This window comes from Acinonyx jubatus, chromosome B4 (assembly GCF_027475565.1).
Source record: "Acinonyx jubatus isolate Ajub_Pintada_27869175 chromosome B4, VMU_Ajub_asm_v1.0, whole genome shotgun sequence".
NCBI classification, from domain to species: Eukaryota; Metazoa; Chordata; class Mammalia; order Carnivora; family Felidae; genus Acinonyx; species Acinonyx jubatus.
This window is the reverse complement of record NC_069387.1, coordinates 47,462,403-47,481,099: the sequence shown is the minus strand read 5'-3', so window position 1 is coordinate 47,481,099 and position 18,697 is coordinate 47,462,403. Positions and strand designations below refer to the sequence as shown.

The window sequence follows — 18,697 nt, the reverse complement described above, 5'->3', positions numbered from 1 at the left end:
TGAAAACCTTTTCTTAAACAGCTGTTTATTTGGAAAAAAAATAATAAAAATTAACTTTTACTTTGTTGGACACCCTGTGAGTTGTTGGTCTTCACAAATCTGAGTAGAGCGTAAGCTGAGCCCACATGCCTTGAGAAGCTGGTGTCAGTGGCACTAGGAAACAGGAAACTGAGGAGCAGAGAGGTAAAATACTGTGCCCGTGGTCAGACATTAAGGTCATAATAGAACTAGGAATTGAACCAAAGTGCCTCTCTATTCACTAATCAATCTGCTTCCGAGACAGTATGGTTCATGGATCCATTCCATGATATTTTATAGAGTATCTCAATTTCACTGCCATCACAGCCCTATAAGAGTGATACCACCTCCAGTGATACCACCTCCAGAAAATGAGACTGAGAACCAACATAACTTGTTCAAATTCACAAAAAGAAGGAAGACATAAAGGCAAAATACCAACACAGTTCTGTGCGATTTCAAAGCCCACATCCTTTTTACCCATCAAGACAGCAGAGATAGATTGCATTTTAAGGAACTGGGTATCAAGAAAATGATAATGGAGTGAACTCCCAGCTCTAAATGAACTAATATTAAATTATCACATGGGAACTTTCGTAAAATAGCCCCCAAGGCAAAAGATGATTTTTTAATGACTCTACATATTGTCAGAAAGGGGCGCCTGGGTGGCTCAGTCGGTTAAGCATCTGACTCCTGGTTTCGGCTCAGGTCATGATCTCTGGGTATGATAAGGGAAAGGTAGGATAAAATAGGCAGGGAGGGAAAGGTTAGAACCTGAGGTCCCAGGGTGAAAAACAACACATATTTTGGAACAATGCTGGGAGCATCTGACCACAGAAAGCTCCTTCAGGCCTAAGGTTCCTCTTAAGAATGTTAACAGATACCACCTCCTCCCCCTCAGGTTCTCCTCAGGAATTTGACAGTCAAAATACCTAACTAAAAAAAGTAAACATAAAACTTATGTTATACAAGGGATAGTATGACCATAGTCGGACTCCTAACACAATGGAATCGAGCCAACCAGGAATGGACAACCCAGCACCTACAGTTATCAAGCCAATAAGGATGAAAACTGAGAAGAAACAAGGGGGAAAGTATGGGGGGACTGACCGGAACCTTCTAAAGCAAAGAGCCTTGCCTATAGTCGGGGGCGTTCACTTTCACATGCTCCTTCTCTGCAAAGAGAGCTTTCTTACTATTCTTACTTTCTAATCTTATACTGTAATAAACTTTTGCCTGCTGCACATTTTCACTTCTCACATTTTTACATTCCACTTCTTTTCTTCAAGCCGGGGAGACAAGGAACCCCAGGGTACTGAGGTAAAGAATCCTGCAACAATGGTCCATGAGATCAAGCCCCTCATTGGACTCTGAACTGACAGCACAGAGCCTGCTTGGGATTCTCTCTCCCTCTTTCTCTGTCCCTCCCTCGCTCATTCTCTCTCTCTCTCTCTCTCTCTCTCTCTCTCTCTCTCAAAATAATTATTTTTTTAAAAACATTATCAGAAAATATTGTTTTCATTTTAATCCAAAAACGTACACACACACATCAGACCTCTTGTCTTTCCCTATTCCATTTTATTGTCAGAGTTCTCTCTTCCTTTCCTCCATCCCTCCCTCCCTCTCTCTTTAATCAGCTCAACGACAATAGTCTCAACTTCTCACTACTGTTCTTAGACCCACTCTCTGCTCTGTCTCTGTCTCTCCTTCCCTCCCTTTTTCCCCTCTTTCTTCCAGCTCCTTTAAATTCTGGACAAAGGAACTATATAAAAAGGTTACAAGGTTTCCTGCTTCCCCCTAGTGGTATTATTCTGGAAGTGGAAGTCACACTTAAAGAAAACTAGCAAATGTTTACAGACAATAGAAATAAAATTACAGACTCCTTCAGTTTTTGGAGACAGGGAGCCAATGGGAGGAGAGGAATGAACCTGTGATCACTGACAGTCTCTTTAACCTCACACAGCCTCAGGAAATGCACCTGTGACGTGGAAGTTAAACTATCTCCTCACAGTGGTCTTGTAGGTTGAGATACTAAAAAAAGGGTCTTGAAACACAGTACACTCCCAATAAAAGGTAACTGTTATTTACTTTTGACAACTCTATAAGGTTAGGAAACTGAAGCTCAGGACAACTTGCTGTTTCTTCTTCTTTTTTTTTTTTTTTTAATTTATTTGGGGGGTGGGGAGCAGGGGCAGAGAGAGATGAAGAAAGAGAATCCCAAGCAGGCTCTACACTGTCAGCACAGAGCCTGTCAGTGCAGAGCCCAGTGCAGTGCTTGATCTCATGAACCTGGAAATTATGACCTGAGCCAGAATCAAGATCCTGACGCTTAACCCACTAAGCCAGCCTGCTTATTCTTCTTGATCCAGCCAGCAAGCTGTAGAATTAAGCCCATAGTTCAAGTTTTCAGACTCTAGTGCTCTTCACCACACCTCAGTCTCCCAAATTGATGGTTGATAATGAGGAATCTTAAGAATTTAAAAGTCTTAAAGGGATATTTATTTTATCGTGTTTTCCTTTAAGTCCAAAAAATATGCATTTCAACGATCTGTGGTCACATCTCCAGATTTGCATCTTAAAGTTGCAAGAAGAGAAACACACAAAGATTTATGTCCCAAACAGGCTCACAAATCATTGCTTATAATAGCACAAAGTTGAAAGCAAGCTAAATGTAAGATATTTATTCAATAAACCTTGGCACAAATAATGATAATTGTTTTTATTTATTTATTTATTTAATTGATTGATTGATTTCTCAGGGCCAGAAGCTATTGTAAGAATTAAAAACAGGTCAAAGCGTTGGATAAGGAGGTACTATTATGTTCTATTCATTGATCAATGTGTTTCTGAGATGGATGCATGGATCCATTCCATATTTCATTGCATTGTAGCACCTATGGTGGAATACTGTGCAGCTATAAAAAAAAAGTCATGTTTTCAATAATTATTAAACTATAGGGAGATGTGCTTACATTAAAAATGTTAAGGGAAAAAACAGTATGAAAATTGCATACTATATTAATTCAGTCCTAAGTGTGTGTGTGTGTGTGTGTGTGTGTGTGTTGTGTAATACCAAAATCTAAATCTAAATAGTACCCTTGTCCAGGTGATAGGTTATGGGTAATTTTGTATCCCCTTTTATACTTGTGTGAATACTCTGGACTTTTGTCATGAGACAGAACTGCTGTGATCATCAGAAAATTTAGATTACAAACTATTTTAGGATGCTGAAAAGAATACCATAATTTCATGGGTTTTTTAATGTTTATTTATTTTTGAGAGAGAGAGAGACAGAGCGTGCGTGGGAGAAGGGCAGAGAGAAAGGGAGACACAGAATCCAAAGCAGGTTCCAGGCTCTGAGCTGTCAGCACAGAGCCCAATGTGGGGCTCAAACTCATGAACTGTGAGATCATAACCTGATCCAAAGTCAGACACTTAACAGACTGGGTCACACAGTCACCCCCAAAAATACCAGAATTTCTAAGAACAAGATTTAGTCTCTCTTCACAGTTAAATAGTGAAATGGGAAGTGTTAATGGGAAAGATGTGCAAGAAAAACAATTATCCCAATGATTGGGAACAGATGAAAGATGTTCAAACTAGAGAGGGAAGTGCCTGAGAGAGAATGTCTAACAGAACACTTGTGCTGCATTAACTTAGCACACTGGACCCTGCTTTTGATTGATGTCAGCTGTTCAGAGGCTGTCTTCTGACAGTAGTCAGTAGGATTCACTATACTGAAATAGTGTGGATAGAGGATCTGATGCCTTCAGAAGAGAAAACAGAAGAGCTGTGACCCCAACAGGAATAGTTTCTGGATTAGAGAGTTTCAAGGCTATCGTGGGAAAGCAGCAATGAGAGCCTTCTTTTTCACAGTAACCCTAAAAGGTGTGCTGCTTCTTATCAGCCCCTTCTGGGCAGGGGCGGCCTATCAGCGGCACCAAATGTACCTGACATAGACCCACCTTGAGGTGGCATCTTTCCAGCAACCTGTGGGAGCCAATCATATCACTCGCGATGAAACCCTGCAGCTCAAGATAATGTCGCTTGGCCCCAGACGCTGTACAGCTTGTGCCTTTTCCTGTCTTCCTGAGAAAGTTAAGGTTGAGCTGCTGAGCCTGACCTTTAACAGGCCTTTGGAATTCCCCCACACAGACTAGATAAGGGATTTTTTTTAATGGGAAACGTAACAAGTTCACTTTAGAATCCCTTTTTTGGTGCACAGATCTGGCTATTTCACAGAAATATCAGCTCTGCAAGTAAGTTGGAGTTGATCTCTTCCCTCAGAAAACTGCTGGCTGGTAGTCATCAACAAGATGTGAACAAGGAAGGTTCCCAAAGGAGAACACTGAACACTCGTTTCAGGATGAAGCCGCAAGAGCAAAGAAGTACTTTTAACACAAACAGATACCATCCATTGACCAACAGATGCAGGAGGACTCTTTTCCCAACTACTCCTACAGCCCCTGTGCTGAGAATCTGGCTCCTTCCAAAGCAGCTTCCTCTCCTGATGCTGTTCTCTGCCTTGCAGACACCCTCCGGGAGTTCTGAGGTAGGGCACAATTGAAGAGGAGATTTCTTTATGGTGAGTGCTCCAGCGGGGCACTTTCCTGGTGACAACCTTTAAATGACCTTTAGTCACTTGATTCTAATTTCTTTCAGACATTTTAACAAGTAATGCTTAGTGAAGGGGGTTGAAAACAATGATCAACAATTGTGGAATTCTTTAGAGTTTATAAATTTGGCATTATGGAAGCTAGGGGCATAGTGTTATTTTCTTGATCCTCCATAAAACTTAAGTGAAACGCTGCTTCTTTAGGACAAGTGGTACAAAATAGCCTATTTGACTTTAGACTGTGTCATATGGATCAAGTCACAAGAAGTATTATAATTTAAAGTTCTGCATAAGGAAAAATAACCTACTGTTAAGAGATAACAAAGTACATATTTGAGATCGAGTAATATAGTAAAGTTTTTAGAGCTTACAAGATTGAACAGAACATGATATTATTGATTTTGGCTTCTTTTGGCATAAATAGATTCTGTAGAACTATTTGTAAATCTTCCATAAAGAGCTATTGGTTAAAATCATTAAGCAATCTTAAAAGTCTGTTCCATTTTACATACAACTAAACATCTTTTCATCATAAATAACAGTAAAAACACCAAATGGTATGTTTTTGAGTGTTAGCTGCAACATCTTTGACATTGAGTGGATGGAATCCTATCTCCTAATATAATGAGTACTGTCTATTAGAAAAGCACAGTTTCTTTGCCAAGAAGAAAACATCTTGGAATTTGGATAATTGAAAATAGGGCTCTAAAAAATATGGACTGATGATGCTTAATGAATTTGTATTCAAATCTCTAACCTCAGTTTAATATGGACTAGATATTAATAAGTAACATTCTATGGACTACCAATGAGAAAATGTCTTTTTCCCACTCCTGTCTCCTAAGAGGAGGAACTATCTTCGGCACACTCCTGACCACTGTACTTCTCCTCTGGAGCTGGACAAATTTACTTGATTGGTAACATTAGGATTAATAACTGGGTATTATGAGTTTGAGTCTGCTCTTCTTCCTGGGAGTTAGCCTGATGGCAAAGGGCATGAGCTCCATGTACCTCCATGACCAGATTCTTACTTTGGGCAGGACCACAGTCCAACACTGTCTCCAGCTAAGTAGGCAGGTCTGCCTCATTCTGAGGTTTACTCTTAGCAAATCTACTTTCCATCAGACTTAAAGATGTGTGCCCCAACAGTTCAGTAGTAAAGATGTTATTTTAACCTTCATATATGCTTTCCCACCCCCCTCAATTTTTTCAATTGGTCAGAAAAGAGGGCTGTTATATACTGGGGCCCCCTTGGGAGAACCCAACATTACTCATTACTGAAGGTTTTTCTTAAATAAAGTTCAAAGACTTAATATAGGTTTTAAGTATTCACCTACAGAGATATTTCTTAACACCCATGAGAGAATGTGGAGGGAATCAACAGGGGAAGCAGAAGGTATACATAAACTTTAAGATTACAATTTTTTTCTTCAAAGTACTCCCTGTGCAAAAATACTGTTTTTGGTTACACAAGAAGGGTCACTTCCTCCCTGAGGAGATGAGGGTTTTTTGAGCTTTTAGTAATATTTATCAACCCAAATTCAATCTCTAACACAGGTCACTGATGCAGGGCATACTGGGGCAGTGTGTAATGAATATGAGTGAAACTTACTTCAGCAAATAAGTTTTGAAGCAAAGACTTGGCTTTATGGAGTATAGCAAGTCAGCCACCACACCTACCATCTGATATGAATGGTTAAAATCAATATTTTTCTTTTCTTATAGGTTGCCATTAACATCAACTTTGACTTGGCACCAAATTCCTTTGATGATCAGTACCAAGGATGCAGCCAGCAGGTCATGGAGAAGCTAAGTCAAGGGGATTATTTCACAAAAGAAATAGAAACACATAGAAATTACTACAGGGTCTGGAGTAATGCCTATTTAACCTGGTTGAACCAAGAAAAAGATCTCCCCAAGAACATTAATATTACGCATGCTGTGGCCATCTCAGTTTATACATCAAACAATAGCATTCGCACAGACTTCATCAGAGCCATGGCCAGTGCTACTAGGACTCCACGGCAGTATAAACATTCATTCCATTTCAAATACCTACACTACTACCTGACCTCAGCAATCCAGCTGCTAAGGAAAGAGATAGTCAGGAAGAATAACTCATTGTGTTATGAGGTGCATCATGAGATGAAGGGTATCAATTTGGAAGCCTACAGAGGTGCCACCATCCGATTTGGCCAATTCCTCTCCACCTCCCTCCGAAAAGAAGACACACAGAAGTCTGAAAACCAAACTCTATTTACCATATTCACCTGTCTGGGTGCACCTGTAGAAGAAGTCTCTGTCAAGAAGGAGGTCCTGGTCCCTCCCTATGAGTTGTTCAAAGTTGTAAATATGAGCTACAACCCAAGAGGAAATTGGTTGCAATTGCAGTCAGCTGGGAACCAGAGCACATATAACTGTCAGCTACTAAAAGGTATTATATTATTGATCTAAATTGAATCCACTCTAATCAGGATCACAGACCACTGTTCTTTTACAAAAGTTATTTTTCTGGGTAAGCTTGTTGAGGGAAAGGCCAAAACCATGGAAACTGGCCTTCAGGGATGGTGGAACTGACAGATTAGAGATAATCTGCCTTCTTTCTTGGTTTCCCTTCTCTTCTTTCTGCTAAACTACCTCTAGAAAAAAAAAAATGTATTTCTGCAGTGGGGCATTCTAGACACAGAGAGTAAACCTCTACTGAAAAAAATAGCACATAAAATATAGTATTTTTACCTTCTCCCTCTAACTCATTTTTTTTTTTTTTGTCATGGCCATTACAGGAATAAGGAGTGCTGAAAGTAAAGCAGGAAGCATGATTTATTCATTCACTCTTATCTATTAACTATCTTCTATGTTCCAGGAACTGGAATGGGAGACCCCAGGCAATGTGAAATGAATAAAGCAAGATCATTATCCTAGGGAGATTTTTAGTCTAATGAGAAATGGAAATATGAACAACTGTCCACACTCAAAAGCACTAAGCAACACACTAGATGTTTAAGCAACAGCTGTGGCTTCCCTATGCAGGAAGCTATTCATTGTCTCTGGAGAAAGTAAGAAAGCCTTCAGAATAGAGGACCACATGGGACTTGAGATAGAGGACCACATGGGGCTTTCAGTGAAAGAAGAGAGGAAAAGCCATTGCAAGCAGAAAACAGCATATGCTGAATCACAGATTTCAAATAGCTGGTGTCTTTAGGGAATCTCCGCGATTCTGGAGGGTTGGAATGTAGGAGGTGTAGGACATAGGAAGAGTAGAAAGGCAATACGGGATTGATTGGAGTGGGAAGATTCAGACGAGCTAGACCATTAAAACTCTTGTATTCTATGCTGAGGACTTTTCAAATTTCATGCTATAGATAATGGGAAGTCATTGGAAGTTTTTAAGGAATGGAATGTCGATTAGAGCAGTATTTGAGCAAGAGCTCTGATGATACCATGAAAAAAATGAACTGAAGCAGGAGGAATTGGAGACATCATGAAACAAAAATATATGTTAAGGCCTTTTTTAGAAAAATACATGGCTGACTCCTTTCCATCCCTGTATGTTGCCAGCCACAGTCACTGCACAAAAGGGTACTTCTGTAGCAAGTGCTGTGCCCTGTTTGATTCAGAAGGAAGACCGTCCTTATCCACCTGTGCACTCATTCCCACTCACACAACTGCAGTGTCTACCTTTGAAATATCCCTGAATCTTTCTCCACTCCATCACTATCGGTACTGTTAGTAATTCAGGCTGTCAGCATTTCTCAAAATTTTGGGGCTACAGTGTTACAAAGATCTTGAAACTATCATCCACACTGAAGTCTTGGGCCTGCTCACTCTGGTGCTATCTGCAAACACAGACCAGGGGAGAGGTGACCTATCAATACTTTTATCTCCTCCTGCCTCTCCTTGGAAGTGTGGTAGGCAGTACCATGCGTGAAATGAGTATCTGTTCCACAGAACCAAGAGATTAGTGTTTGCAGAGGAGAATATGAAACACTAGAGTATGAAGAAAACAGTGAGATTTTGATAATAAATGAGAACATTCATAGCCAGTTTCCAGGATTCTTTGGAACTATACTTGACTATGACACGGTTGCTTCATCCTCATCATGATGAAGTTGAGACAGAAAAATTTTTCTACTAGGTTGATGAGCACAATAAAATATATTAAGTAAAAAGTTGTAGGGCATTGACACAACCAATATCCACCTATCTCTACTTATTACCAAAAAAATGTATTAATTTCATGATGTTTGTAGCTTTCAGGAAACTGAGAAAAAGGAGAATATAATACAAACAATTACCCATACTCTCTTCTCTGTAAGTCTCAAAGAAAAGGTGTTTCAAGACCCTCCACACCAAATTAATGACCCTTGCTTTCCTGTCAGGAAACAACTCAAGCACAGCTTTGAGTTAAGGCTTAGCTGGAGTAGCCATGCATATCACTAGATTCTGGAAGCTTGGTTGGTCTTGACTGGATCTTTGGAATCACAAATCATACTTAAGGGAATCAGTAATCTTGTACTGCTCTGTAAGCTTTTTGTGAGCCAGGATATGACTACATAGTATTTAAGAGCTTGGCATGGAATCCAGGCACTTGGACCCCAGTCCACTCTGTCTAAATTCCTGTCCAACTGGTACTATGTTTTAGTTCTGTTCTCAATCCAGTTGCTTAAACTCCCTATGTTTCTTCAGCTATGTAAGGAGCATCATAACAGAGCCCCACAGGGCTCTTGGGAAAATAAAATAAAACACTAAAGAATTTCTACATTCCCTAGCATATAGTATATGATACATAAGCCTTAACCGATATTAATTTTAGTCTCCTGGAACCAGAGGTACTTAATCTGTATTTGTTGAATAAGTAAGTGAATAAATGAAGCATTCTCTTTCAATGCCTCTACATGACCTGGGACTTGGGTCAGATGACCAGATAACGCAATTGACTAAAAACAGTTTCAATACTTACTAGAATGAGAAAATATTCTAGAAAGCTCAACCCCTAGTCAAAAACTAAGGAGCTGTAGCCACAATATAAATGATCTGGAATGTGGGCACTTGCAATGTGAGTTATTATATCTAAATCTTTCCTAGAAATTCCCCAACTGTGCAGTCTTGGGAAGAAATTGTAAATGGTGGAATGAAACTACCACTGGTCATAGAAGGTGATGTTTTGGTCAGAGGCATTACATGGTAGGCCAAGAGCTGGAGTTGGAGTGTCTTCCCAGCCAGCACAACTACAAAACTATTTGGAAGATTGAAAGAGGGAGAGGAACAAGCCCAAGCTGCTGTGATGCCATTCTTCCTTTGACTCCTTTGGCTCTGGCTGAAAGTTGCAGAGAAGGCTCCTCCATCCTCTGGTTCTGCCTTCCCTAAACCCCTTAGGGAAGTCAACTGAGGGAAGCCTCAAGGCTGCCATTGGCTGGTGGTTAGCATAGACACTTTAGTTGAGGACAAAAAGACTAATCTTGAGACAAACACAACCAATATCCACCTATCTCTACTCACTACAAAAAAGTTTGATTAATTTCACGATGCTTGCAGCCATTCACTGCAGTGGTATTTGTTTTCTCAATGAGTAAGCTATTTCTGAAACTTTCCTGAACTCATTTCTGTTAACTAACAAGTAACACTCCACTTATCCCAACATCTTGGAGCAGTATTGGATTGATCCATACATGAACAATGGAAGGAGGAAGGTGGCGGTGTGTTTTTCTTTTCTGGGAGTCCTTCACTGGAAGGGAGTAAGATCAGTGGACTCTCTCCAGACCTGTTTTTCTAGGTAACTGATATTGTTCACCATCAACCTCAGTCTAGGGCTGCACAGATGGTATTCTACTGATATCTAATTCCTCATGAAACCGGAGTCCTCTCAACTGTTTCTTACCCCTTCAATTTTTTTCCTAAGCAGAAGCCACAAACTATCTTATGTCTCAACAAGTCCCTCTCAGCCAGTGACTTGTTTCCTCTCCTGTTCCCTCTTAATCTGACAGACAACATATTTGAAAGACAACACGAAGACCTTTAAAATTGGTCAGCCAGGACACCATAATTCTCCCAATGAAAAGACAGTAGATTAGAGAGCATAGCTTCTTCAGTCCTTCAATTTATTTCAAAATTGGTTCTGTTAACTTGTAACTACGATTCCCAAGTTCAAAGAGCACCCAGGAATCTGTCGCCTTCAGAGAGTCAGCAGGTCAAATTGGTAGCATAATATATTTAAGCGAGTCAATTTGAAAAAGACAAATCATTTAAGACATTCTAAACTAACAGCTCTCCCTTCTAATTCTTCTCTCACCCCTCATATGACCTATACTGGTTACCATAGAAACAGATGTTTTCATGCTCACTGAAACATTCAAAATATGTTATGTCAGTTATTTGTCCTTAAATGTTGCTTTGTTCAAGAAAATAATCCGTGCCAAAAATCTGTACACACACAAATACATGCTCTGTTCTATATCGTTGGATTGACAAGGAAGGATTTATTTGTTAAAATGTTTCACATAATCAAAATTCTTAAGCATGTTTCTAGAAAAAAATACAGTTAATTGTTTTTAGCAAGCCTGGTTTTACATGTTAACTTTGCCAGTTACTAGCAGTAAGGACATGGACAAATGGCTTAGTTCTTCCATGCTTCCGTTTCTTTATATGTAACACAGGGGGAAATTTTAATAAAAACCTACCTTATAAGATTCTAGTGAGTATAAAATGACTTATGCATGTAAAAGCTCTTAGAACAATACCTGATGCTAGTAAGTACTCCAAACTTTCAGCTACTATTACTGTTACATATTATTTATTTTATTAACTTCCTGTTTCCTGTGTTCTCTGACTCTGGGCTTTATCTCAAACAAGTTTTCCCTATTTGTGATATCACATTACTCTTGAAGGATAGTGTCTATCTCACCCGAATGCATGAAAGAATGAGTAACTGAATGAATCTAGGATGGTGGAAACCACCACAGCATGGTGGAAAGAGAAGACTTTGGAGCCAGGATGGGCTGGACATATGTTAATAGCTACGTGGCCTTGTGCAAATGACAGCCTATAAGCCTGTTTCTTTATTCATAAAATGGGGCAAGAGGGAATGTTGTGGTAGTACTTGGTATCCACTCTCTCAAACACAATTGAAAAACTCTGCAAGGTACTTTGCACATGGAAGTGGAATAATAGTTTAATGGCACAAATGTGTGCTTCAGTGACATTGAGAGTTAAAAATAAAACAAAAGAAGAGGCGGAAGAAACAATGCTTACCATTGTTTGAGTGCCAACTTTTTCCTAGATAACTCTAAAATAATGACACTCATTAATCTCTGCATTTTGACAGAAACGAGCTATAGATAGCATTCGGCTCCAAATACCAGATTACCTAGATACGCTGTATGTCAGTTTTAGCTTTTTCTGTTTTTTTCAAGGGATTGACTCTTTCTGAACAATCCGGTATAATTCGCAGATTCAGAATTCATTAAATAAAAGGTATAATAATCATGTTCTCCCCAGGCTGTATACCCTAAGGTATAGATGACCAAATTGAGGTTATAAGTCACTAGTAAAATGATATTTATGTAGCAATTTCATTTACAAAAGGTTTTCACACACATTATCTGTTTAATTCTTACCACCACCCTGTACATTGGGTTACTGACCCCACTGTACTGATGTGAATACTGAGGTTTAGAGAGGTTAAATGGCTTATGTGAGATCATTCAGCTTACAAATGACAAAAATACAACTTTTACCCATGCTTTATGACAAAAAGCCCATGACAGTTTTCTCTTTAGAGTATTTTCAGGAGATTTATTTGCTGTTCAAAAATATTACTAAGAACCTACCATTAGTCTTAATCCTCTGTGACTGTGACTAGATTATAACTCACTTTGCATACACATAAATTACAAACACACACACACACACACACACACACACACACACACACACAGACAGACAATCAGTTACCATTTTGCATGCCGTTTAACTAGAGTGTTTTTTATTCTAACCCATTTTATGACATTATTAAAGAGTGATGGTCATGACAAGACATCAATGCATCACAAACTCCAATTTGAAAAACACTCTACTAGGGACAGAGGGAACACAAAGTATTAAATAGATAGCCTAGAAGAAAAGTAAAAACAAATACAAAAGTCAGTTTAATGTGAGTTATCCTTAAATGAAAGATTTTGTAGATTGCATTGAATTTAATTCACAGATGTTTTTCATTTATTCTCCTAAACAAAGATATTGTCTGTGCAAAAAAATAATAAAGTGTGAGGTAGAAATTTAATGACTGTAAGAAAGGTAGAGAAAAAAGGAACAAAAGAGGAAAGAAAAGTTACTTTAGCTGAGAAAATAAAATTAAAGTAAGCTTTTTTAATATCCTGGTTATTATGAAAGGGGCTTAATAGGTGGTTTGAAGGATGAGTATGATTCAAAATAGTAATATCTGTATGTCTGTCACTTTTTTGAGCCTCATTGTAATAGCCGTGAAACAAAGTGGAATGACAGTGATCCGAGTATTTCCAAAAACCTCGAGGTGCTCTCATTTTACAGATGAGAAAACTGGGGCCCAGTGAAAGTGACTACCATGGTAAAGGTAGGCTAGGGGCAAAGCTTCAAGACCAAAGCTAATTCCTTCCAATAACCATAGTTTCTACCTGCTATATTGGTTTGCTGTCAATCAATATTTTCTGATAATTCTTCAGTAGAATCTCATCCCGTTAAAAAGTGAGGAAAGGCAGGGTCAGAGGTCCTTGGGACCTCAGCCTGAATGAAGAGAAAACAAAACAAGAAGTGAATAATGAATAACCTGCGACAGTGGTATTAATGGTTCCAAGGTCCCTGTGAGAGTTCAGATAATATAGTTTTACACAAAGTTTGGCAAAAGCTTAGAAATCTGTACCCGCTATTAACTCTCCGTGTCTACTCTTATTGGTGAAAACTGGGGCTTTAAATATTGTTTGCATATATAGAATTCTAAGAAATTCCAGGAAACTCAAAGGATTTTAAGCATTATTATGCGAAAGTAGTGGAAAAATATTTCTCCATCATCGGGTCATCCTATCAAATGAGATGTTTAAATAGGCAATCACAGAGCTGAAAGTCTTCCTACCCTAAACATCTTTTCTACTCTAAATAATCAGTGAAGGCTGGTTAAAAAGGCGATTCCACTCTTTATCTAGAGCCTTTTTTAAAGGTTTCCATCTTCCAACTCATTCTATATCCTCATCCCATTAAATTCCCAATTAGTAGTGATACCTGACATAGTTTCTTGTATTCCAGTCTTGCTTCCATGAGCCACATCTAACTGCCTGCTAACCTTCCTCATACTTCCTGTGAAGAGCATGCATGTGTAGGCAGTGTACACACACACACACACACACACACACCACACACCAAGCAAGATTGTGTGAATACCCTTGGCCCACTTTGTAATTAAAAAATGGACATGCAAAGTATGGAGAAACAATATAGTGGTTAAAAAGATGTGTGATGCTTGGTAAATTTCTCCACATTTTGTGTCACCATTTTACCAACTGAAAAATGGGGATAATGAAGAATAAACACTGCATAGATTTCCTGTGAGGATTAAATGAGTTCATCTATAGCAAGTGCTTAAAATAGATCATAGCACAGAATGAGTTGTTTAATCAATGTTAGCTTTCATAATGATGATGAAGCTGATGGTAATTAGATGGGGGTAAGGGTGATGCGGGGAGTGCTGCTGATGATAATAAAGGTGGCAAATCAGGAGATCTCAAATACCTACTAGCTGGGTAACCTGCAGTAAATATCTGAACTTCTTGGTGCCCGTTTCATCATCTGCAAAATAAACAAGCTGAGTTCTGTTGGAAAATATCGAAAAGAATATTTTTTTAAATAGCCAACCTAAAATACTTTTATTAGGAATTTTCTAACTTTAAAAAAAAGTGAATCAAAGGAGAAATGAGGCCATTTAAAAAAAAATTCTCTGCCACCTAAAACATCTCTAACTTTGTGTTTGTTTTTACAGCTTCCAGCAAAAAGTACAACCCAGCTCCCATGGTTATTGCTTCTCTCTCCTTCTTGACCAGTGTCGTCATCTCTTCCAAAAGTAGAGTATAAAGGAACCTTGTGGTTTTGCTTTCTCTGTGCCCTTTTGCTTGACACCAGCCAGGGTACCCTGAATACCCTTGGGGAATCAGTCTGCCCAGTCATCAACTGACACAGAGCTGGCTCAGCCCACTGCCTGTGAGTGGACCTGTAACTCCGTATATTTCTTCTCCTTGGACACAGAGATTCACACTGAAATAGAAAAGGACCCAGCCAGAGCCCGTGAGATACAATCATGGTAATTTTTTGGCATCAGGATTGGGAGTGGGGTGGGAGCCTTTTTTTTTTGAGTGAAGATTAATGAAAGCAGAGTGAGTAGGAGCCTGGAGCTACTAAGCAGCTATCTTGCCACCAGCAGGGGAGACTCTATCTCCTTGAGAATGGAGCGAACACAATGAAGGAAGAATTGAGGAATGAAAAGAAACCATTTTGATGAGAGTAAATGAGCCCCTAGATCCAATTGTGCCTGAAACTGGACTCCTGGGCTTTTTGTATTACAGAAATCAATAAATAGTATATTTGCATAAATAATTTGAATTGAATATCCTACCTTAAGCAATTAAAGGAATCATGAATACAAGGATTCTCCATTATTTTTTTTAGCAATCCTAAGTAGGAACAAACCAGAGAAGCTTGAGTTCGAAACAGAGACCAAATTCTTCATCAGATGGAAAAGCTTTGAAGCCCAGAGACATAACTAAAGTGTGAGATTTTTATCAGAATTCAGGACCAAACCAGTGTAGTCTTAGATAGGAGGAAATATGAAAACTTGAGAAATAAAAGGGAAAGTTAATACAAGATGTTAGTGAAATAGCATTCATTCACTGCCAGTAGTGGGGTGCTGCACGTGTTTCTAAAACATTACAGAAGTGAGAATTTAAATTCATATATTAATTTAGAAACAACTTTCCGGCAAATTGGATTTTAAGTCAGCATCAAAAATTTAAGTACATTTATTAAGAATGTATGTAGATGTGTGTGGAGATAAAGGAGAAGATGTAGGAGAAAAAAAGTCTGATAACCAAGCACATATCAAAGATACACTGAGTCGCCACTATGTGACAATAATTGAGTGAAAGGGAGTCTAAATCATCGAACTTCACAGCTGGGAATGTTCTCCAACTCACCTCAGTAGTATACAATATGAGTGGGGTAATGGGGTTGTTTTAGCGGATTTCCAAAGACCTTAGTATTGGGCTAAATGGAGTGAAAGTGAGGGCTAGCTCTTTACCTTTGAATTTTGAAAGTCTATGCTACTTAGCCCCTCTGAGATGTGAGTAAGAAACAACGAAAGTAAAATCAGCTTAACTGACGCCAGGAGAACTTTCTAAAAGGACCGTGCCATGAGAGAAGAGACTCGGTGAAGAATTAGCCTAAAATCACCTGGTAGAGAATTCAGGCATCTAATACTTTACACGGAATTTTGAGAATAGGGCCAAGCGCATCTCTGTCACCTAGCTTACATTGGTCTCTATACCTAATAAAGCAAGGATAAAATTTCCATAAACACAATATTCCTGATTTATTGCCCAGGGAGCTTGGCAGGTTAGTGGCTACTGAGTAGAGTCCCGCAGGCCTGACTCTGGGAAGAAGCTTTGCTGTGAGCCTCAGTGAAGCAATAGAAAAGCCTTCCAACATCTTGCATATGTAATTTTTTTTTCTGTGCCACATAAATGCACTTATTGAACCATACTATGTACAAAACACTTTGGGGATTAAAAGTTGAATGTCGTAGGCCAGATCTTCCATGAGTTTACAATCTCTTGGGAGAAATTAAAAAAAGAACATAAACGAGTCACAGAGGAAATAGCAAAAGAAAGGGGGAAATCAAGCCTACTGTTCATGATAGTTCAAAAGAGAGACTCCTTCAAACTGAGGCAAGAAGAGATGCCAGGAAGGCTTCAGGGAGGAGTCAGGATTTGAACGAGGTCTTGGAACACTGGGAGTGGAGCAAGGGGTTAGAGGAAGAAGATAGTAAGTGTAGGTATGTGTCAAGTGCTTAGTGTCATCGTGCATACAAATAAGCACTTGAAGTTTAGAGAAAAATGAGATCCTTCTGACCTATGGTTGGATACAGCTTTCTATCAGAGATGAGGCTTGAGAAAGGGGTTCAGATGGGTAGAAAGGAGACACCTGAGCAGGAGAGAGTCGGAGGATATAGGAATGACCAGTGTACGTAAGGGTCAGGAAGTAGGTCTGGTAGAGTGAAGCTGTAATGTGGACCAGAGAGGAAAGAGTCACCCAGACAAGCTAAAAAGGCAGTCTAATGCATTGGATCTCCATGAGAAATCAGTTTTCTGAGTAAGACATTCTAAATAGGTGACTCTTAACACATGCCTCCAGCACCTGCGGCATCAGTGTCCCTTAAGAATTTGTTAGAAATGTGAGCTCTAGGGCCTGATCCTAATCCATGGGATCAGAAACTTAGAACCTATGTTTAAGAAGCCCTCCAGGCTTGTGACTTATGGGATTATGATCCTGCCGCTGCTTTATAGAACAAATCTCCAGAGATAGAAGTTATTCCCTTGAATTATGTAGATTTGTAGGTTAAGGATGAATGTCCATAGTTTACGTTCCCTTGATCTCTCTCTATGGTCCACAGTTTTTGTGCAAGAAAACTGTGAAGTGGACCGTTGATTTAAATCAATTCAAAGTCTAAGTTCATGAAATTTTAGGACATCACTTTCAAAAATTTCACTGTAATTTCTGCTCTTTTTTTTCTTCCGGGATACCTTTGAAGATAAAATGGATGCTTGACTGTGCACGAATTCACATGAATTGTTAAAAGAGCTGGTGTTATAAAGTTGCATAGTATTTCCCTCCTATAGTAATTTTTATTAAAATAAAACATGCTTCTCTCCTTTTTGTGTACACAAAAAGTTATCTGGCCTCATCTATTATTTTATTTTTATCTTTATAATTCAGTGTTCTAATATGCCTATCTGATTGTCGTGAATTTCTCTGTTTGCTATTACTTTGAAAAATAATAAAGCCAGTGAAAGAAAATTTCTGTAGAGTTTGATTTGCCTGGGGAGCCAGGATTCTTGGCCTGAGTTGTGTCATGATCAGAATCAAATTGACTTACGCTCTATGAACCAGCTCTTGATTTGGTAAAATTCAACAAACATTCATTGAACTAGATGCTTTCAGAGATGCCAACACGTACCAAACATTGGCAAGTGAGAAAACGTGAAGAAAAAAAAAGCATTACAAGTATTACAGGACTCCCTTCCTACTTTCCTTCCTTGTTTTCCTTCCTTCCTCTTTCCTTCCTTCTTTTCTTTATTTTCTCGTAGTAAATGCCCGTGTGTTTCATTTTGTTTTGCTTTATGGCAGTTCACATTTTTGTTCCCACTTATGCTTCATTCAGTTAGTTCACACTGGGCTCGTGGCCCCTGAGGAGGACTGAAACTAGGTAAGAGGTAGAAACTAGTGAGTCTTCCCCATGCTGCTTTTCAAAACCTGGAGGAACTGATAGAAAATGAGAGGAACCCAAAACAAAGAATTTGAGAGAAACATTAAACAAGAGTAATAGGTTGGAAAGGAGTGAGGCTTCCCCACCGACACACACACAGTATCTCCACAGGCTGGGAAGCAGCCGCCACCAAGAAGTCATCAATGTGGGAAGATTAGCGGTCCTGGGTGGTGGGGAATATCTGTGAGAGGCACTGTCAGTGATGGCCAGCCTTACAGGAGCCACCAGCATCTGAAAACCACTCTTACTGATGACCTGCCCATCTCTGAGGTCAAGGGATGACACTAGCTGGCGTTCCCATTGACATGTGGTGAGGACTTCCCTAGAACTGCCACCAGTCATTCTTCCAGTCATTTCACAGAGAGACTCTGCCCAAGACTTTTCTTGGCCCTTGTCCCATTCATTTCCATGTGACTCCCCCTGCTGTTGTAATATCCTGGGACACAATCTTAAGACCAAGAGAAAGCAGGTGAAAACCTGAATACACACAGTTTCAGAAAAAGTAA

The 18,697-nt window shown here is 39.2% G+C and overlaps 2 protein-coding genes across 4 annotated transcripts in view; one reads left to right on the top strand and one right to left on the bottom strand.

Annotated features, from left to right (window-relative positions):
• PDE6H (phosphodiesterase 6H) overlaps positions 1-18,697 on the bottom strand; it is a 178,215-nt gene that overhangs the window by 141,771 nt on the left and 17,747 nt on the right. The window lies entirely within an intron of this gene.
• Positions 3,793-17,738, top strand: ART4 (ADP-ribosyltransferase 4 (inactive) (Dombrock blood group)). Its single transcript, XM_015061735.3, has 3 exons — positions 3,793-4,570; positions 6,359-7,067; positions 14,637-17,738. Exons 1-3 carry the CDS (start codon positions 4,385-4,387, stop codon positions 14,726-14,728), a joined length of 987 nt encoding a protein of 328 aa, XP_014917221.1. The 5' UTR covers positions 3,793-4,384; the 3' UTR covers positions 14,729-17,738.